This window comes from Ursus maritimus, unplaced genomic scaffold (assembly GCF_017311325.1).
Source record: "Ursus maritimus isolate PB19 unplaced genomic scaffold, ASM1731132v1 scaffold_36, whole genome shotgun sequence".
Taxonomy (NCBI): Eukaryota; Metazoa; Chordata; class Mammalia; order Carnivora; family Ursidae; genus Ursus; species Ursus maritimus.
Genome location: NW_024426230.1, coordinates 24,026,166 through 24,042,430, shown reverse-complemented (window position 1 = coordinate 24,042,430; position 16,265 = coordinate 24,026,166). Strand labels below are relative to the sequence as shown.

The window sequence follows — 16,265 nt, the reverse complement described above, 5'->3', positions numbered from 1 at the left end:
CAGAATGTCCTCTGCTTAGTTGTATTTTTCTAGGCCTTCTTTCTAAGCAGGTGAGTTTTCCTTGCCTCGTGCCTCGGCAGCGCTAGGACAAGGGAGAGAATTTAGAGAGAAGCGACTTCAAGCCCGGGGACGTGTTTCTGGCCCAGAAACATCCCAGCTCTTCTTCCTGGCGGTGGCCTCTTCATTTCCTCCACATTGGCCCATCCTCTGATCTTCTTGAGAGGATTTCCTGAACATCTGGTCTGTGACAACAGTGGCCTCGGGGCCCCTCCCAGAGACTAGAAGGGACTTGTTTTGGTCACCTTAACACAACTACTCGAGAGTAGTTTCCTCCCTGGTTTACTAATTAGTTCTGGCCGAGGACCATAACACCATTGTTTAATGTTTGATTCATAAAAACAGTAAGTCCTGCTGGTGGGTCCGGTGCTCTAAAAATAAACGCACTCTCTCTGTAGTCATTTCACTCATTGCCTAATATATTTTTCAAATGCTCCCAGAAGAGGTGCCTTTTGCTAATTCAAGTGAAGGATCTGCTGGGGCTATTGGTTATCTAAGCCGAGCGTCAGGGAAGAAGTGCTGGGAGCAGTGGGACCATGTTTAGACACTGTGACAGAGGACGCGGCAGAAAGATGGGAGGGAGGGAGGCAGCCAGCTACCAGAGAGAAGCAATGTGGGGAAAGAACCAAGATGCCTATGTGGGGGTTTGAATTATTATTCACTTTTGTTATACCGTGTGCAAGGTAAACCTCTTCCCTATCGGCAGTAAAATCTTCATTACCTAAAAAAAATGCTACCTGGGGAGTGTGGAGAAACCATGTGCCCATGCATGAAAAATGAATTCTGTCTCAAGCATCAGTTTGAGGCAACTCGGGGGGGGGGGGGGGGTGTGGGAGAGCAACACCTTTTATGCCGCATATGAACTAACTTTCCATAAACGAAAAGCTCCTTATGGAAATGGAGCTCAAGTTAGCAGGCAGGTTCCCAGAGGTGTCACGGATGATTGAGGTGAGTGGTCATAAATACTTGCGGAAGCCCCTGTGAGTCTTCACAGTCCCTTCCTGTGCAAGGAGATGTTGGTCTTGCCCTAACCTCGCGGTCCCTAGAGCCCAGCAGTGTGCTGAGCCTGTGTTCTCTACACTCCATGAGTTAGATGCCCTGTGACTTAGACGACTGGATGTCTCACTGCTTAAGCCTGTCTTCCTTTTCTTTTTCTTTTTTTGGGCTGAATTCCATGGTTACACTAAAGAATGTGTTTGTGTTGCTTCTTCGTTTTTATTAGGGTGCCAGAACATCTTGCGAAGAGCATAACTTGGCAGACTCTGCAAGCTGTAAACTTCTGCCATAAACACGATGTAAGTCCCATGATCACCCTTGAAGAATCAGAAAGCTGCCCTTAAGCTGAGGTAGAGCCTCTGTACAAGACTTATACCCCACTCCTGTGGATTAGTTTTTCACCCAAGTCTTCTGAAGCCTGGTGGGGGTCCGTAGAGGCTAAACATGCCAACCTAGCCATTCTTTCTTCTTCCAGTTACATAAAAGATGTGTTTTTGTGATTTGAAGAAAGTAGTTATAGATTTACATTGATGAGACACGACTCAGATGTAAAGTAGAATCCCATTTGCTTGGAGTCTGCCCTGGCCTGGCACCCTGACAATGCTCTGAAGTCGGGGAGGGGAGCCCCAGGGGGCTCATGCCTGTTGAGTCGCAGTAGGCGGAGTCCCAAGTGCCATGCATAAATGCTGGTGTCTGTGTTGGTGAGATAGGCCAAGTCTGGAGCAGAGCAGCCCCGTGGACACTTCTGATACTCCTGGCCAGAGCCAGGCTGGGTGGGGGGCACGCTGGGCTGCTGCCCAGGAGGTGAGACACTACAGGTGCTGGGAAGCTGGCCGCTCCCTCCAGAACGACAGTGCCCACTCCCTGCCCACAGAGGCCAGCTGCCAATATTAGACCTTCATTTTGGCCACCGGTGCAACTTGTCTGCACGGTCATCTCATCTTCTGCCAGGGTCAGTTTAGCTGGTGGGGGCTGAGGCCCCTGCCGCGGGCTCTTCTAAATGAGGTTTTCCTGAAGCTGCCTTCCTAGAAGTAGAAAATAAAGGTAGCCAGTCCTTCTCCCTGTGGAGTCTCCACCTAGCTGAAGGCTACACACCTCGTCAAAATGCATGGACTCCAGGGAGCGCGGATACCTTCTCTTGCTATGATAGCAAGTGGGAGGGTTAGCACTTTCCCGAAAGCAGGTTTTGGGATGGGGGAGCAAGAGAGACCTCGTAAAGGCCCTGGAGAGGAAAATCAGAGACACTGAAGACAAATACAACGCATACCACTGTTCCCCAGAGAGTTCCCGAAGCTCTGGTCTGCCACACGTACTGATGTGGGGAGGGTGTAGAAGCTTGTGAAGAATTCTCAGAACAGAATGGGAGCACATTCTTGCCTACAAGTCCTTCTGACCATCTGTCATCATGATATTCATGGGTGTACCCGTTTATAGTAATATGCGAGGCCAGTGGTAGAGGAACGGCGATCTCGGGGCCATTAATTGCTGAGAACTAGATGGATGGTAATAGAATAATTCAGAAATTATCTCTCCCCCAAATTTTCCAGAATAATAAAAACCCATGGGGAAACACTGACACTGATCTCTCACCCTGAAAGTCCTTTTGAGGGAGAACCAGGCCAGGCCCAAGAAGAACCTCTGTCCTCTCTCCAAATTCTAGAAAGTCAAGAGTACCCCAGGGTTTCAGTGGCAAGCGAAAGAGGGTCTCTCAGATTGCAGCAGGGTCCAACATTCTTCTCCAGAGAGGAAAAGGCTGGGAAGAAGTGAGGATTATTAGGAACCCTGAATGGGATTTTGACCTGAATGTTGTTTTTATGTAATCTTTAATTAGGTTGTTGATTTGTTCTTTACCAAGAGAATTGTTATTTAATAAGAAAATCATGTGAAGATTCATAAACTCTCTTCTAACATTAGCCTGTTGAACAATGTGAGCTGTGGCTTGGAAACCACAGGTGATTTGAGTCTAAATTATGGAGTGGGGGCTACGTCCCGTGGGGGTGGATGGAGCTGTAAGAACTCTTGTGTGTGGGACAGAGCTGACATCTAGCGACTCCCCCCAGAGGTTAAACACTGCCCACTCTTGTTTATCTTGTCAGGACGAGTGTCAAGAGCTGGAAGGGAGGTCTCTTGGCAAGCTCCCGGTCCCGCCCTTCTCTTCCCTTGCTTATCTCAGCAGACCCAGGGCTTGTCCTGTTTACCAGGGGCCTGTGTTCTGCTCTCAAACAACTGACCTGTGAATTCCGCTTATGCCTCAACTTGCAGCCCCTGCAGCCATGATGCAGGCCTCACCCAGCGCCTTTTAACGTTTTCCTTTTCCTCTAGGATAGTAAACAGATTATGTATAAGGCACCCAGTTAAATCTGAATTTGGGAAAAACAGTCAGAACTTACTGGTAAAGTATGTCCCAAAGACTTCATGGGGGGTATACTTACACTAGACACTTACTTGTTGTTTATCTGGCTACCCTACCTTTCAGTTTTCCTTTCTTCCTTTTTGGTCCTTTTGGGCCCTTTAGGACTTTGGGGTGATTCAGGCCATAATGAGTATGGTACTAGGTTTATTGTAGGCTGCTGTCTTGCAGCCTTTGATCCGAAGGCCAGTAAGAGGTTTTAGGGATTTCTTAAATACTTGCTGAATATTATAAGTTATATTTATCCCATATATTATAGCTTCTCCTTGATAATCTGTTTTTGTTTTGACTTTTATGGCTAGTGCATACATAGAGATGTGAAGCCAGAAAATATCCTCGTCACAAAACACTCGGTGATTAAGCTCTGTGACTTTGGATTTGCTCGGCTTTTGAGTGAGTATTGATGTTTTCTTAAGTAATTGTAAAAGACAGAAAGATTCTTTATATGAGAAAGGCTCTAGATGCTATAGAAAGCTAGTTTTTATATATTTTGGGCTTGAGCTTGCCCCAAATTACAATTCTGTAATTACTGAAAACATGTAGATACACACAGTGTTTTAAATATGTGTGCTATATGTAAATTATACCACAGTAAAGTGGTTATTAAAAACTATGTTATTCTCCTGGTCTCTACCTTTTTTTTTTTTTTTTTGCTAAAACAGTACTTCTGAGAAATACTATTTTAGAAGAGTGGTTTTCAACTTGGGCTACAGATGAGAATCGTCTGGGAAACTATAAGCTGTAACCATAAAACTGTAGCGATACTGCCCCAGATTCTCCCCCAGACTTTCTGGTCTCGTTGGACTGAGATGGGGCCCAAGCATTAGTAAGTGAACAAGTACTATATCCCCCTGGTTTGAATGCGCAGCCAGTACTGAGAACCACTGAATTAGAGGACCCACAGGATGGCTCACAGCCTTGATTTCTTAGGTCTTCCCCCTCCCACATTGGAGTCCAGTCTTCCACTGTTGTCTCTGTTTTCCATGTGCCATCACTGGCCAGCTGGACCGGGCGACTACTACACAGACTACGTGGCTACCAGGTGGTACCGCTCCCCAGAACTCTTGGTGGGGGACACGCAGTATGGCCCCCCAGTAGATGTTTGGGCAATTGGCTGTGTCTTTGCTGAGCTGCTGTCAGGGGTGCCTCTGTGGCCAGGAAAATCAGATGTGGATCAGCTCTATCTGATTAGGAAGACCTTGGGTAAGTGGTGTTTTTGTCACGCCTTTTGGGAAACGGAATAGTTTTACCCATGTCAATACAGGGCAGAGCCGAGTTCCCAGTCTCATTCAGTGCCCTTTACAGTTACGAAGGAGGGGCACTCTAGAAACCTTATTTAAATAATTTCATTAAAGGTGTCCCCATTTGGGGGCACCTGGCTGGCTCAGTCAGTAGAACATGTGACTCTTGATCTCACGGTCATGAGCTTGAGCCCCGAGTTGGGCATAAACATTACTTAAAAAAAAAAAAAAGTGTCCACCTTTATTTTAATAAAAAGAATTAATGATTGTGAGTACATACCAGGTGTCCAAAAAGACAAGGTTCTGTCTTCACTATAGTTTGGGTGAAGTTAAGCTCTGAATAAGGATCATAGCAACAATATAAAAGCTTACATTTCTGTAAAGGCTTAGCAGTTTACAGAATGCAGCTGTGGTTTTCCTTTGTAGCTCATTTCTTATGGTAGTTCACTCTTTGGAGATCCCTCACGCCAGCCCACCAGGCTAGCTTGGCTCCTTCAGATGCTATAGAAGATTCTAACCTTCTGTGTGTCAGGAAGAACGGCTGGGTCTGCTGGTGTCACTCTCCTTGTCCTTCTCTCTACTCTTAGGGTGTGATGGGGGAAGGAGGGGGCGAAGAAAGACTTGGAGAGGCATGGATGAAAGATGTAGAAGCAGTGACTGCCCCCTTCAAAAGTCAGGGAGTTTAGGGCGCCTGGGTGGCTCAGTCGCTAAAGCCTCTGCCTTTGGATCATGTCATGATCCTGGGGTCCTGGGATTGAGTCCCGCATCCGGCTCCCTGCTCAGCGGGGAGTCTGCTTCTCCCCTGCCCCTCCCCCTGCCGTTCCCCATCTTTCCCATGCCTTTCCCCTTCCCCTTCCCTGCTCCTGCCCCTTCTCTTCCCCTTCCCACCCTTCCTCTGCCCTTCTCCCTCCCCTTGCTCGTGTGTACTAAAGCTCTCACTCTCTCCCTGTCTCTCTCAAATAAGAAAAAAAAAAAGGCCTAAAAACAAGTCAGGGAGTTTAGCTACTGCTCCCCAGTTTAAAGCAGACTTCCTCCTCTAAACTTTTGCAGTACGTGTCCTCACGCTGTCTTGTGCTGCGCCTTTATCTTCCCAAAGATACTGTCAGCTACCTGAGGGTGAGGTCACATCTATATTTCAGTTTGTCCTCCACCAGTGTCTGCACACAGTAGGCACTAAGTATTTGCTGACAGGTTTTTTGAGTGACCAGTAAGGCGCCTGGGAGTGCTTCCAGGTGCAATCAGAGTTCCTTTGCCGTTTCCCCCAGTGATTTTAGGGCACCCTCTTCCCCCCCACTCCCAGCGCTCTGATGGAGGAGTTATTAAGGTACAAGCAGTGCGCTCGTGGCGAAGCGCGCTGGGACCTGGGGCAAGGCAGTACGGAGTATAGTTTGGCCACTTGTGCAAAGTGGGGCAGGACAGCAGCTTTTGGATTGGAGTGCAAGGTAAAGTTCCAAAACAAATCAGTAAAATTAGGCAGTTTGATGCCCAGGAGTGGGAACTCCAGTCCAGTCCAGTAGCAGTATTTCTGGGGCCCTGGTTGGGGGGTTTTTGTTGTCCGCTCTGCTTTGGCAAGGGGGCCTGAGTGTGCCCCAGGGGCACCCTGCTGCATATCTCCTGATGTTCTCCGAACAAAATTCCTCTTCACGTGTAATACCCTAGGATTTTACATGAAGGTGATTTTAACTGATTTGGCTGAAATGTGGGCAGCCTCCAGAATATAGAAGTGCTTCCACGCGGTGGGTAAAACGGGATTTCCAAGTGACTGCTATTTGATGAAGCAAGAAAAGTGGTTCCAATTTGGAAATGTATTCCCTCTAGCTAGAAGATCTTCCAGGATTCCCTTCCTGCCTTCCTTCCTTCCTGCCTTCCATCCATCCCTCCTTCCCTTCACCTGTCCCTTCTCCTTCCTTCTCTCCATTCATCCCTCTTCCTCTCCCCCACCCCCACTTCTTTCCTCAAATATTTATTGACAGGTACTATTCTAAGTGCTAGGACAATACACTTTTCTATTGACCCATCAGAAGTCAATGAATATGATTTTGCTTTGTACTTGGTGCACTTTGGCTACTTTTTAAAAGGCATTATTTTATTTGTGTGTGTGTGTGTGTGTGCTTCTGAGCTGTTTGGATTCCTCCAATACACTGTGAGTCCTTGAGGGGCAGTTACCTTGTAGCCCTCAGTACCCATGCATGCCTCCTGTACACCTGACACAGTGCTCCGGCCCCTGCGGTCTCAGGACATGCTGTGCAGGGTTGCCTTGATGCCTCCCTCTGACCGGAAGAGCAGACTACAGCCTTCATTGGTTGTAGGCACAGACAGAGCACGGATGGAGAGAAATCATAGGTCAGCATTTGCTAACCGATCTCATTTTATCCGCCTTTTTCTTCTCTCCGAAGGAGATCTCATTCCTAGGCACCAACAAGTATTCAGCACGAATCAGTACTTCAGTGGGGTGAAAATCCCAGACCCTGAAGATATGGTGAGTGACCCAATTTGGAAAGAGCTCTGCACGTCAGGGCGAAGGTCACCCTGATGTGTAAGTGGTGATCATTCTCTTTACATGGGGAGTTGCAGGCTAACTGGATTTGGGTGGTTACTCGCCTGCCTGAGCCCCATGGCCCACTCTGCACCGGAAGGTGAGTCTCAACGTGAAAAAGAAAAGTGGGGCAAATTGGCTAACAGGCCCTGGCCTTCAGGGAGAATTTAGAAGCTGCTGAGAGCAGAGGCTAGCCAGCATGCTGGGCAGGGACGCAGAGCCGCCTGCCCTAACCTCGCCGGTTCTTCATCATTGTCAGCAGCGGAAGCTGTAGGTAGCTCACACAATGACTTATCTAGGACAATCCGGCATTGCCCAAGTCCCCTACTCGACTGAACTCTTACTGTCCAGACCGTGGCCAGAAGCAGTGACGAACTTGCTTGGCCAGCCTCATTCTGGTGTCCGTTCTCTATGGCCAACGTGGCCAAAATACACATTTTTTTAAAACTAAAAAATCTGAAATGTGCATACTCAACCCACTTTCAAGAATTTATTGCAGTGAAACCATTAGACAGAGACATAAATATGGGGCATTCTTCACTAGAAAGTGTTTTCTTTAGTGTTCTGTCAGTAGGGGGTTCATCAGATAAGTGATGGTGTGTCCTTACAATAGAAAAGCCACAGAGCCGGTAGAAATAACTAGATTTCTATGTCTTCACCTAAAAAAAAAGTCCATAACGTATTGTTAAATGAAAAAAAAAAGTTATAAAACAGTATATATAGTTTGACAAAATTTTAATACATGTTTAATAAATACACAATTCATGTATACATTTATTTACATATATAAACATAAAGTAATATGACAGCTTCTGGAAAATCAGACAAAGCCTTTTACATTTGTGAAATAAATGGTTGCAAGGATATATACCAAAATATGAACAGTGGGTATCTCTTTGTGGTGGTAGTGTGATTTCTTTATGCTTTTTTAAAATATTTTTTAAATGTCCTCTGATGAGCCTGCATTATAATCAAAAACATTTCAGAGCAGTTAAGGTTTGTGAAATCATGAGTTTCTACTGTCTACGGAAGGGGCTTTCAAATTGAAACTAAGGCTCCGATTGCTCAGTTTCCAGATGGAAAGTCTGTCAAGCTCCGTGTGAGCTCAACCTCTTGGCTTGTCCCACAGTTGGAGCCTTTCACCTTCTGCACCACCTCCCGCCACTGTACCACTAGGAATAGGAAAAGTGGGTCATGCTGGGAGCATGCTGGGACGGAGAGGCAGGAATGACACCTGACATCTGGGAGGTGACCCAGCTGGCTCCCTCGTGACCTGGACATTCCCAGTTCCACACTAAATATCACTTAGTGATTTCCTGCTCACTTGTCTACCAGGGAAGACTCAGAAACAACGCCGGCTTCATAAATGTAGAAAGCTTCCCAAGGTTTCCAAGAGGCGGTCCTGCAGGGGGTTTCCTGTTGACAGAAACACAGGAAGACTCAGTGCAGGGGCTCCCAGGTGGGACATCTGTGCCCGAGTCCCTCTGCCGGTCAGTCACCCTGCTGGAGGGAGGCCTGCGGGCTTCTGGCGCTGGGGAACCAGCTAACCTGGCAGGATGGGCCCTCCTCTCACGGCCAACCAGCCGGCCTCGTCCCAGGCCTTGTTGCTGAGACAGCAGAGCTCGGTGTCAGCAATGTCCTGTCTGTCAGTACTCAGCAGTGCTCAGATTGAACATGCAGAGATAGCAGGAGAAATATTGAAAACATCGGGCGGGGGGGTGGGGGGGTGGAGAGGGGTGAGGCTGCTCTCAAAGTTCTAACACAAATCTGCTGTAGGATGTTTTTTTCCTTGGTGATCTGAGGGAACTCCAACACTGAGGCTGTTATCTCTTAACCTTATCAGTGAGTAGTAAGTGCACACTGGGAATTTGGTTGTTTGGGGGCTGATTCCCTGTGCAAAATAACTCTGTGCACTGCACCCAGGAGCCTGGCCGGTCACTCCCGCCTCGGGCCCACAACTGCCATCTTTTTATATGTCCAGCTGCCCTCCTCTATTAGCCTTTATTAGTGGTGTATCTCTTTAACTGGCCTGTCTGTCCGCCTGACATTCAGCATTCCTCCTGCTTCATAGTGCTTGTTATTCCCGATTGTCTCCAGCATGTGACTGGAGCAAAATAGCCTTATATGGCCAAAGGGAGATTGATGAATGTCTGCTCCGGAGACTCTTTAAACAGTAGGATGAACAGGGAAATAGCAGGCTCTTGTGGGAGGAGAAAACAGTGTTTATTCCAGAAAAACCTAGAAGCATCTGTTCACCTAGGTAGCAAAAAAAAAAAAAAAGAAAAAAGAAAAATCTATTTTGAAGCTTCCTTTATGTAACTGTCAATAAATGCAAGAACTGGGGCCTCTTTTAAATGCCAGTATAAATGCCAAAAATTATTCTGAGGAAAGGCAAGTTATATAAATTGAGGCAGAAGAAAAGAAATAACAGTTGCTTCACAAGTGGGTTTTTTTTCTCTCATTAATTAATGTTCCCTCATAATGTGCTACCCGCGTCAGTTCTCCGGGAAGTGAAGGGAGTGGTGAGGAGGAAGATCTGGAAAAGAGGTTTGGAGGTGGAGAAAGGAGGAGCTTGTGAAACAGGCATAAGGTGGCTGTTTCAGCGGGGAGGTGGGTGGGCAGAGGGTGGAGGAGGGGAGGAGGGTGCCAGGAAAGTGCTTCTCCTCCTCCGAAGACATTTGATCTGAGGTCACCTTATCTTTGGATACATACTGTAAATAAAACCCCCTTTTCTTTTCTTCTTTTTAAAACAGGAACCACTTGAATTAAAATTTCCAAACATCTCTGATCCTGCTCTGGGGCTCTTAAAGGTAAAATCATAGCTTCTAACAGACCAGGAAGCACACAGTAGCTGTGTCACCGGGGAGTCTGAACGATTTATGTCAGTCCATGAATGGAAAAGTGTCCCCTTTAGAGTTCTCCTTCTCCTTTGAGAAGTATGAATACTTTCAATTTTTCTTCACATTCAGTTACAATGAAAACATCTGTAGGTGTTTTCCGCTTTAAATAAACCCAACGTTTTGTATTTGAAATCTAAGTTTACAGAAAAAAGCCATTTCAGAGGGACAGTACTTGTCTTACAAAGAGACCCTTTTCTTCAAAAAGTGTTGGGCCATAGGATCGAGTTCTTTCTTTCTTTATTTATTTGGGGGGGGGGACAGCAAAGCAAGGCTTATTGAGCAATAGCAAAGTGATAGTACAAAGCCCCCGAGGAAGGAGTGAGGGGGTTGCCCCATATGATCCATTTAAATAGCCAACCCCCTAGTATATTTTTTGTTTGTTTTGTTTTGGTGCAAAAGGTGGTTTTATTAAAGCATGGGTATAGGACCTGTGGGCAGAAAGAGTTGCCCCCCTCTAGTATATTTGAAGTAGGATTTTTTTATTTTAGAAGTTGATTCTCGGGGCGCCTGGGTGGCACAGCGGTTAAGCGTCTGCCTTCCACTCAGGGCGTGATCCAGGCGTTCTGGGATCGAGCCCCACATCAGGCTCCTCCGCTATGAGCCTGCTTCTTCCTCTCCCACTCCCCCTGCTTGTGTTCCCTCTCTCGCTGGCTGCCTCTATCTCTGTCGAATAAAGAAATAAAATCTTAAAAAAAAAAAAAAGAATTTGATTCTCAGAAATACATAGTTCCTATGTAAAATCAGTTATCAAGTAAAACATTTGCAAGTTACAGTCCATGCCCCACCCGTTTTAAAGCATTTAATACATTTACCGATGCATTTATAATAAAAAAATTGAGACAGTTCCTTGGGGTATATAATTGTGAGATTTAATCTATCCAAGTATGAGCCGGTTGGCCTACTTAATGCAAATAGTTAAGAATGATGTAATACAAAGGCATGTATATTATGCCTCTCCTTCCATGGGTGCATATGTATGCTGTAATACATAGACTCTTTCTGGAAGAATATACCAGAGAAAAAGGAGAAGCTGAATCTGGAAGGGGGAACGAAAGAACTAGAGTGGTAAGGAGACTTTGCTATATTCTGTATGAATTTTATTTTTACCACGTGTAGGTATTATTTTTTAAATAAAAACCTTCATTTTTACCAAGTATATACAAGGGACCAAATTGGTTAAGTGGATTATTCCAGTTGGATACTGAGGTGAACTCAAAAATCGTATCCTACTCCCTCAGGGCAGAGCGCCAGCTACCTCCACAACAGAACTAAGTGAAGACAATAATTTTTTGGTCACTGTTTCTAGAAACTATGTATTTATTTGACACGTGGTTATCCATTTAGGAACAATTGTGGAAGGAGCTAAAATCATGCTTGGTGCGTTTTTCCTGCTTTTCCCCCTTCCTGTTCCCAACCCAGGGGTTTGACCTGTCAAAGAAGAAAAAAAATCTTAGTAAGTTAACACAATTGTAGAGAAGTAAGAATGGGGACTTTTTCTGTTCCTTTAGGGCTGTCTCCACATGAATCCTGCTGAGAGACTGACGTGTGAGCAGCTGTTGCAGCAGCCGTATTTTGACAGCATCAGAGAAATAGGGGCTCCGGCCAAAGAGCTTGACCGACCAACAAGGAAGACCCTGAGAACAAGCCGCAAGCACCTGCCCGGGGTAAGCACGGGGCGCTGTCTTACGGAAGCCGCCAGGCTTGCAGTTTCAAATGGTCTCACGCCTGCCACCTGGTGCAGACAGCCTGCATCTCGACCTGAGGTGGCCGTTGCGGCTTGCAGCTCCAGCACCCTCCTTCCAGCACCGGGAGGAAGGTCGAAGGAGCTCTCAGCCAGGGCTCCAGACGCGGCTGCCTCGGAGGGCCCCTTCTCCCTGAATCCTGCAGGGGTCCTTGCCCTGTAGGTCCTTCCCTGCTGCCGCAGGGCAGCTGGGGGGGGGGGGTTGTTGTGCAAGAGCACAGGGCGTAGACAGGTACACGAATGTGAGCGTCTTGGGGCCTGCTTTTTGTGCTCTGGAGAATGAAATCCAGAGTATCCCAGGCAGCTCTCTGTCATCATGTGTACTTTCCGTATTGACTGACATCCCAGGTGGATCCAAAAATGGAACCGTTTTCCCCCGAATCCTTCGATCGTCAGAGTTGACTAGGGTAGATAGGGTGATGCGTGCTCTCGGCGGTATCAGCGGACCAGCTTCTGTTGTCAGAGACTAGCACCCCAGCTGCACACTGGGAGCCTGTGAGGAACACAACTGGATGAAGCAGGCCGAGTAGCTTACAGTAAGCGTCTTGGTAGAGCCGAAAGCTCTAGTAATTCAGAATGGACTGCAGTTGGAACCACGACTGAGATGAGCTGGCTACTCCTGGTCCCTTCTGGATCTGCTTAGGGAGCCCTTAATCTAGAAACTGTTATGCCCTAGTCTTTCCCTTTGCAGCCTCCCCTGCCCAGTGTGCTGAGTGGCATCTGGGGGGTGCGTGTGAGGTTTGGAGGAGAGAAGAGGATGGACGATCCATGAGGAACAGGTACAGCATAAACTGCAGGGTCCTGAGATAGACCCGAGTTACACAATTAAGAAAGCTTTATTTTGTTCTCTGTCATAGAGGACCCAGGTAGCAGAACAGGCCAGACGGACAACCGCCCCCACCCGCAGAGTTACCACTTAGGTTGCTGTTCCTTTGTGTTCAAGAGTAAAGGGTCTTTAATGGGACTATTTCTACGTGAAAGAATAGGGGAACCCACTAATTGATGTATTGCGTATATGTCCTGAAGGGTTCAACTGTTTGAAGTATTAGAAAGCAACCACTTTTCAGATACCTAAGGCCATGTAGCACAAAATACATATATTTTTTGTATGTTCTCCTTACTTTCATTTGATATTGACAATAAATTCACACACTTTCTGGGAGTGTGATGGGAACAGTTTTGCCTTTTGAACTAAGGGCGTATTTAGTTCCTGAATCACTTACGTGCTCCCAATGTCCGTGTTCTTTGCTGTGAAAACAAGCACTGGCTTAAATGACCCTAAGGCCCCAGCAAGCTCGTACCTCCTGTAAATTTCTGGGGGTTTTTTCCCCAATAATGTTAACATGTCAATTTTTCTTTTTCATATTCTCTAAATTTTCTTGAATGTGCATGTTTTGCTTTTTAATATAAAATAAATCTTCAAAAGGAAAAAGGGAACAAATTTAAACATTTTGTCTTCCCTCGGGTCCTGGATTCTATGCAGAAAAAGTATCTCTGTGCTGAAAAACTGACATATTTACCTCTTTTGTGATATGTTCTCAATAATGCAAAGAGCGGACGGCATTGAGCCTCATCGTGCGTTTTGTCTTTGCAGTTACAGGGCCTCCGTCAGCCGGCTAGCGGCAGCTTCCTTCCAGCTTTGGAGAATAAGAAGTACTACTGGAATGTGAGGAAACCTAACTACCAATTCCCAAACATCTAAGGGGCGTGGACAGGGACAATGAAAAAGGCGTCAGTCAATCATTTGGAGAAAACGAAACGCTTTTGTCCTGAAGGGTTTGCTTAAAGACAGTCACCGTGTTGAAAGAACATCAGGAGAAAACCTAAGGAACAAACCGGGGGAGGCCACCTGGCAGAACAGGAAGGGAAATTCCGGAGGCAGCCTTCCAGGCTTCACGATGGTGACTGGAACGGAAAGGAAACACTAGTTTGGATTTTCACTTGCATTTTTGTTGTATCTAAGTAGCTGAGCTAATGGACAGAAATATAAACTCTACCTACTGCCCCTATCTCGGGCAAAATGAGCAATGGAAGAAGGATTTATACTTCTATTGTACCCTACGAAGCGAGTGAAAAATGGATTACAGAATACCCATATGTATTTCTTGTGGCCCTTTTGCCTTGAGTCCTATCCCCTGCCTTTCAGACTGTCTCAACATCATATTTAAGAAGAGTTTAGTTCCTGAAATCAAAATGCTTACTATTTCATTTCCTCCTTGCTCTATCTCTAGATTTTTATATTTTAAAACATTTTTAGAATATTTAAGAGTCATTCAAAATACTTAAAATCATGGATTAGCGTAACAGAATTATTTGCTTACATATTTCATGATGTTAATAGACATTTCTTACATACACTTTTGTCTTTACCTTTAGTAAAGGCTGCACCTTAGTCATTTTGCAGGCAAGTTGGGTTTACAGCACCCACCTCCAGGTGACTCAATTCCCCTTGCAAACAATGGTGTGAAGCCTGGCAGCTGACCAAGGCTGATCAAGGCAGAGAACAAGACCTACGGGCTGCACGGGAGCTGAGCCTATCGGCCTGAAAGTGGTAAGTTCTTCATTCTGTCCAGCTCTGCCTCAGACTTGGAGACAGATCCACAGGCAGGACTCTCTATGATGATCTGGGTTTTGGAAGAAATTGCTTGTGAGTTTTTACTCGGACCATGAAAGACATTAGGTTGTAAATGGGTATTGTCCCTGAAATACCTCTTGACACTGTATGTATGTGTACATAAAATACACCCATATACATATGTGTGTATATATACACACATATAAATACCTACACGTGTGTGTGCACGTGTGTACATACACTATGCTAACAACTGGTAACGACTAACTAGAAAATAGTCCAAAATGATACTGAGGATTCCTAGCTTTGTATCATGATACCTAAAATGATGACGTATAATTAGCTTTGACTTGGCCTGCCGCTCGGATTCCAAAAGCTCTGGAATCGTCCCCTACCACAGGGGCAGGATGAAGCTCACGTCTGTGCCTTGTGGCTCACTGCCAGTTTCGGCTGATGGGCTGCTGCTGTTTCCTTGGTGGTTCCCAGCCATGGTTTTTGAGATTCTACTTTACTGTCTCTTCAAAGCATTTCTTCTGTGCTCTAATTAGTTTACTGCTCTAGTTAACTTCCTTCATGACAGCATTTGACTTTATTTCCTAACTGCTAAGTAACTCACCAAATTCAGGCATCTGTTCAATAATTTTGGCTACTCCAGCCGGCTTAATGATATCCTAAGGCTCCCTGATGTATGTAGCTTCTTGCAAAGAGCTGACCGGGGTTACATACTAGTCCCAGCAGTATCCAATTCTTCTCCTGTGGCTTCGATTCAAATGACAAGGAAGGACATCCCACTTCTGTTTACATTTTCTGTTTTCCTTTTTAACCCAAAACAATGCACTTGACGAGGCAGATCACTCTAACTGCCTAATTCATTCAGTGGTTTTGTAGGAAACCATTCAGAATACAAAAGTCGTTCTAGACTCAATCGTGGTGAATCGGTTGCCTCGCCACACAATAATCAAACAAATCTGAGATGCAAGCGGTCATTTTTTCTAATAAGTTCTAGGACACGTGTACCAGTGCTTGATTTAACCACATCCGTAACCCTTCGTTCAGGATGGAATCCCCACTGTTTCACACGAGGCTGTTCTATGTCCTGGTCTTTTTTTAATTGACTGTGTTCTGATTTTATAAATGATAGTGGCAATTTTATTTATAAATAGTATATCATTCATGGCAAGTGCTAGTTACATAAGCTGGTTTCTAAACACAACTAAAATTCATTTTTCTACCCGAATGCTGCATCATACAGTGTTTATTTTAAAATTATTTCTGGTCAAGGTTATAGTTACGAGCATAATGTTCAAACCAAACATACAGAAATCTACAAACAAGTTGGCATGTAATTAACAGTAATAGAAGCAGGGCCATTTCAAGCCGGTAAAAATAAAGATCTGTTTTTATCCATATATGATATTCTTTGTCACTGCTTTCTAGATATAAACTGAATTTTGTGCTTATACTTTTTTTTTTTTTTTTGCACTTACACTTCTTTTTGATGTCCCTTGAGCTCATATGAAGCAGTATCCAACATACGTGGGGGAATAAAAATTAGTTTCTAATTGACATGTTAAAATTTTCTATTTAAGGCAATATTTTAATTTAAGCAAAAAATAAGTATAACTGTGCTGGACTTCATGATCATTTCCTCTGTTCTATTGCAGTCAGCAAAACTATTTGAATTCAGGCAAGTATTTATGTCTAGTTCTAATGAAAGCCTAGACTAAGCTTACAAAATAGACAAATTAGCCAGAGAAAGGTGTATGTTATAAAGAACACAGGAATGCAGGATCATGAGAAATGCATGCA

The 16,265-nt window shown here is 45.2% G+C and overlaps 1 protein-coding gene across 7 annotated transcripts in view; it reads left to right on the top strand.

Annotated features, from left to right (window-relative positions):
• Positions 1-15,865, top strand: part of CDKL1 (cyclin dependent kinase like 1) — a 56,760-nt gene extending 40,895 nt beyond the window's left edge. For 6 of the 7 annotated variants that reach the window (XM_040620885.1, XM_040620887.1, XM_040620888.1 and 3 more), the window contains 7 exons: positions 1,280-1,352; positions 3,766-3,856; positions 4,466-4,666; positions 7,101-7,183; positions 9,994-10,050; positions 11,649-11,804; positions 13,476-15,865. In XM_040620885.1, the coding sequence (XP_040476819.1) occupies positions 1,280-1,352; positions 3,766-3,856; positions 4,466-4,666; positions 7,101-7,183; positions 9,994-10,050; positions 11,649-11,804; positions 13,476-13,583 (769 nt within the window). In that variant the 3' untranslated portion in view covers positions 13,584-15,865. Of the gene's footprint in view, positions 1-1,279; positions 1,353-3,765; positions 3,857-4,465; positions 4,667-7,100; positions 7,184-9,993; positions 10,051-11,648; positions 11,805-12,572; positions 12,661-13,475 lie in introns of all 7 variants that reach the window. The other variant, XM_040620889.1, reaches the window with a different exon arrangement.
• The last annotated feature ends 400 nt before the right edge of the window (positions 15,866-16,265 follow it).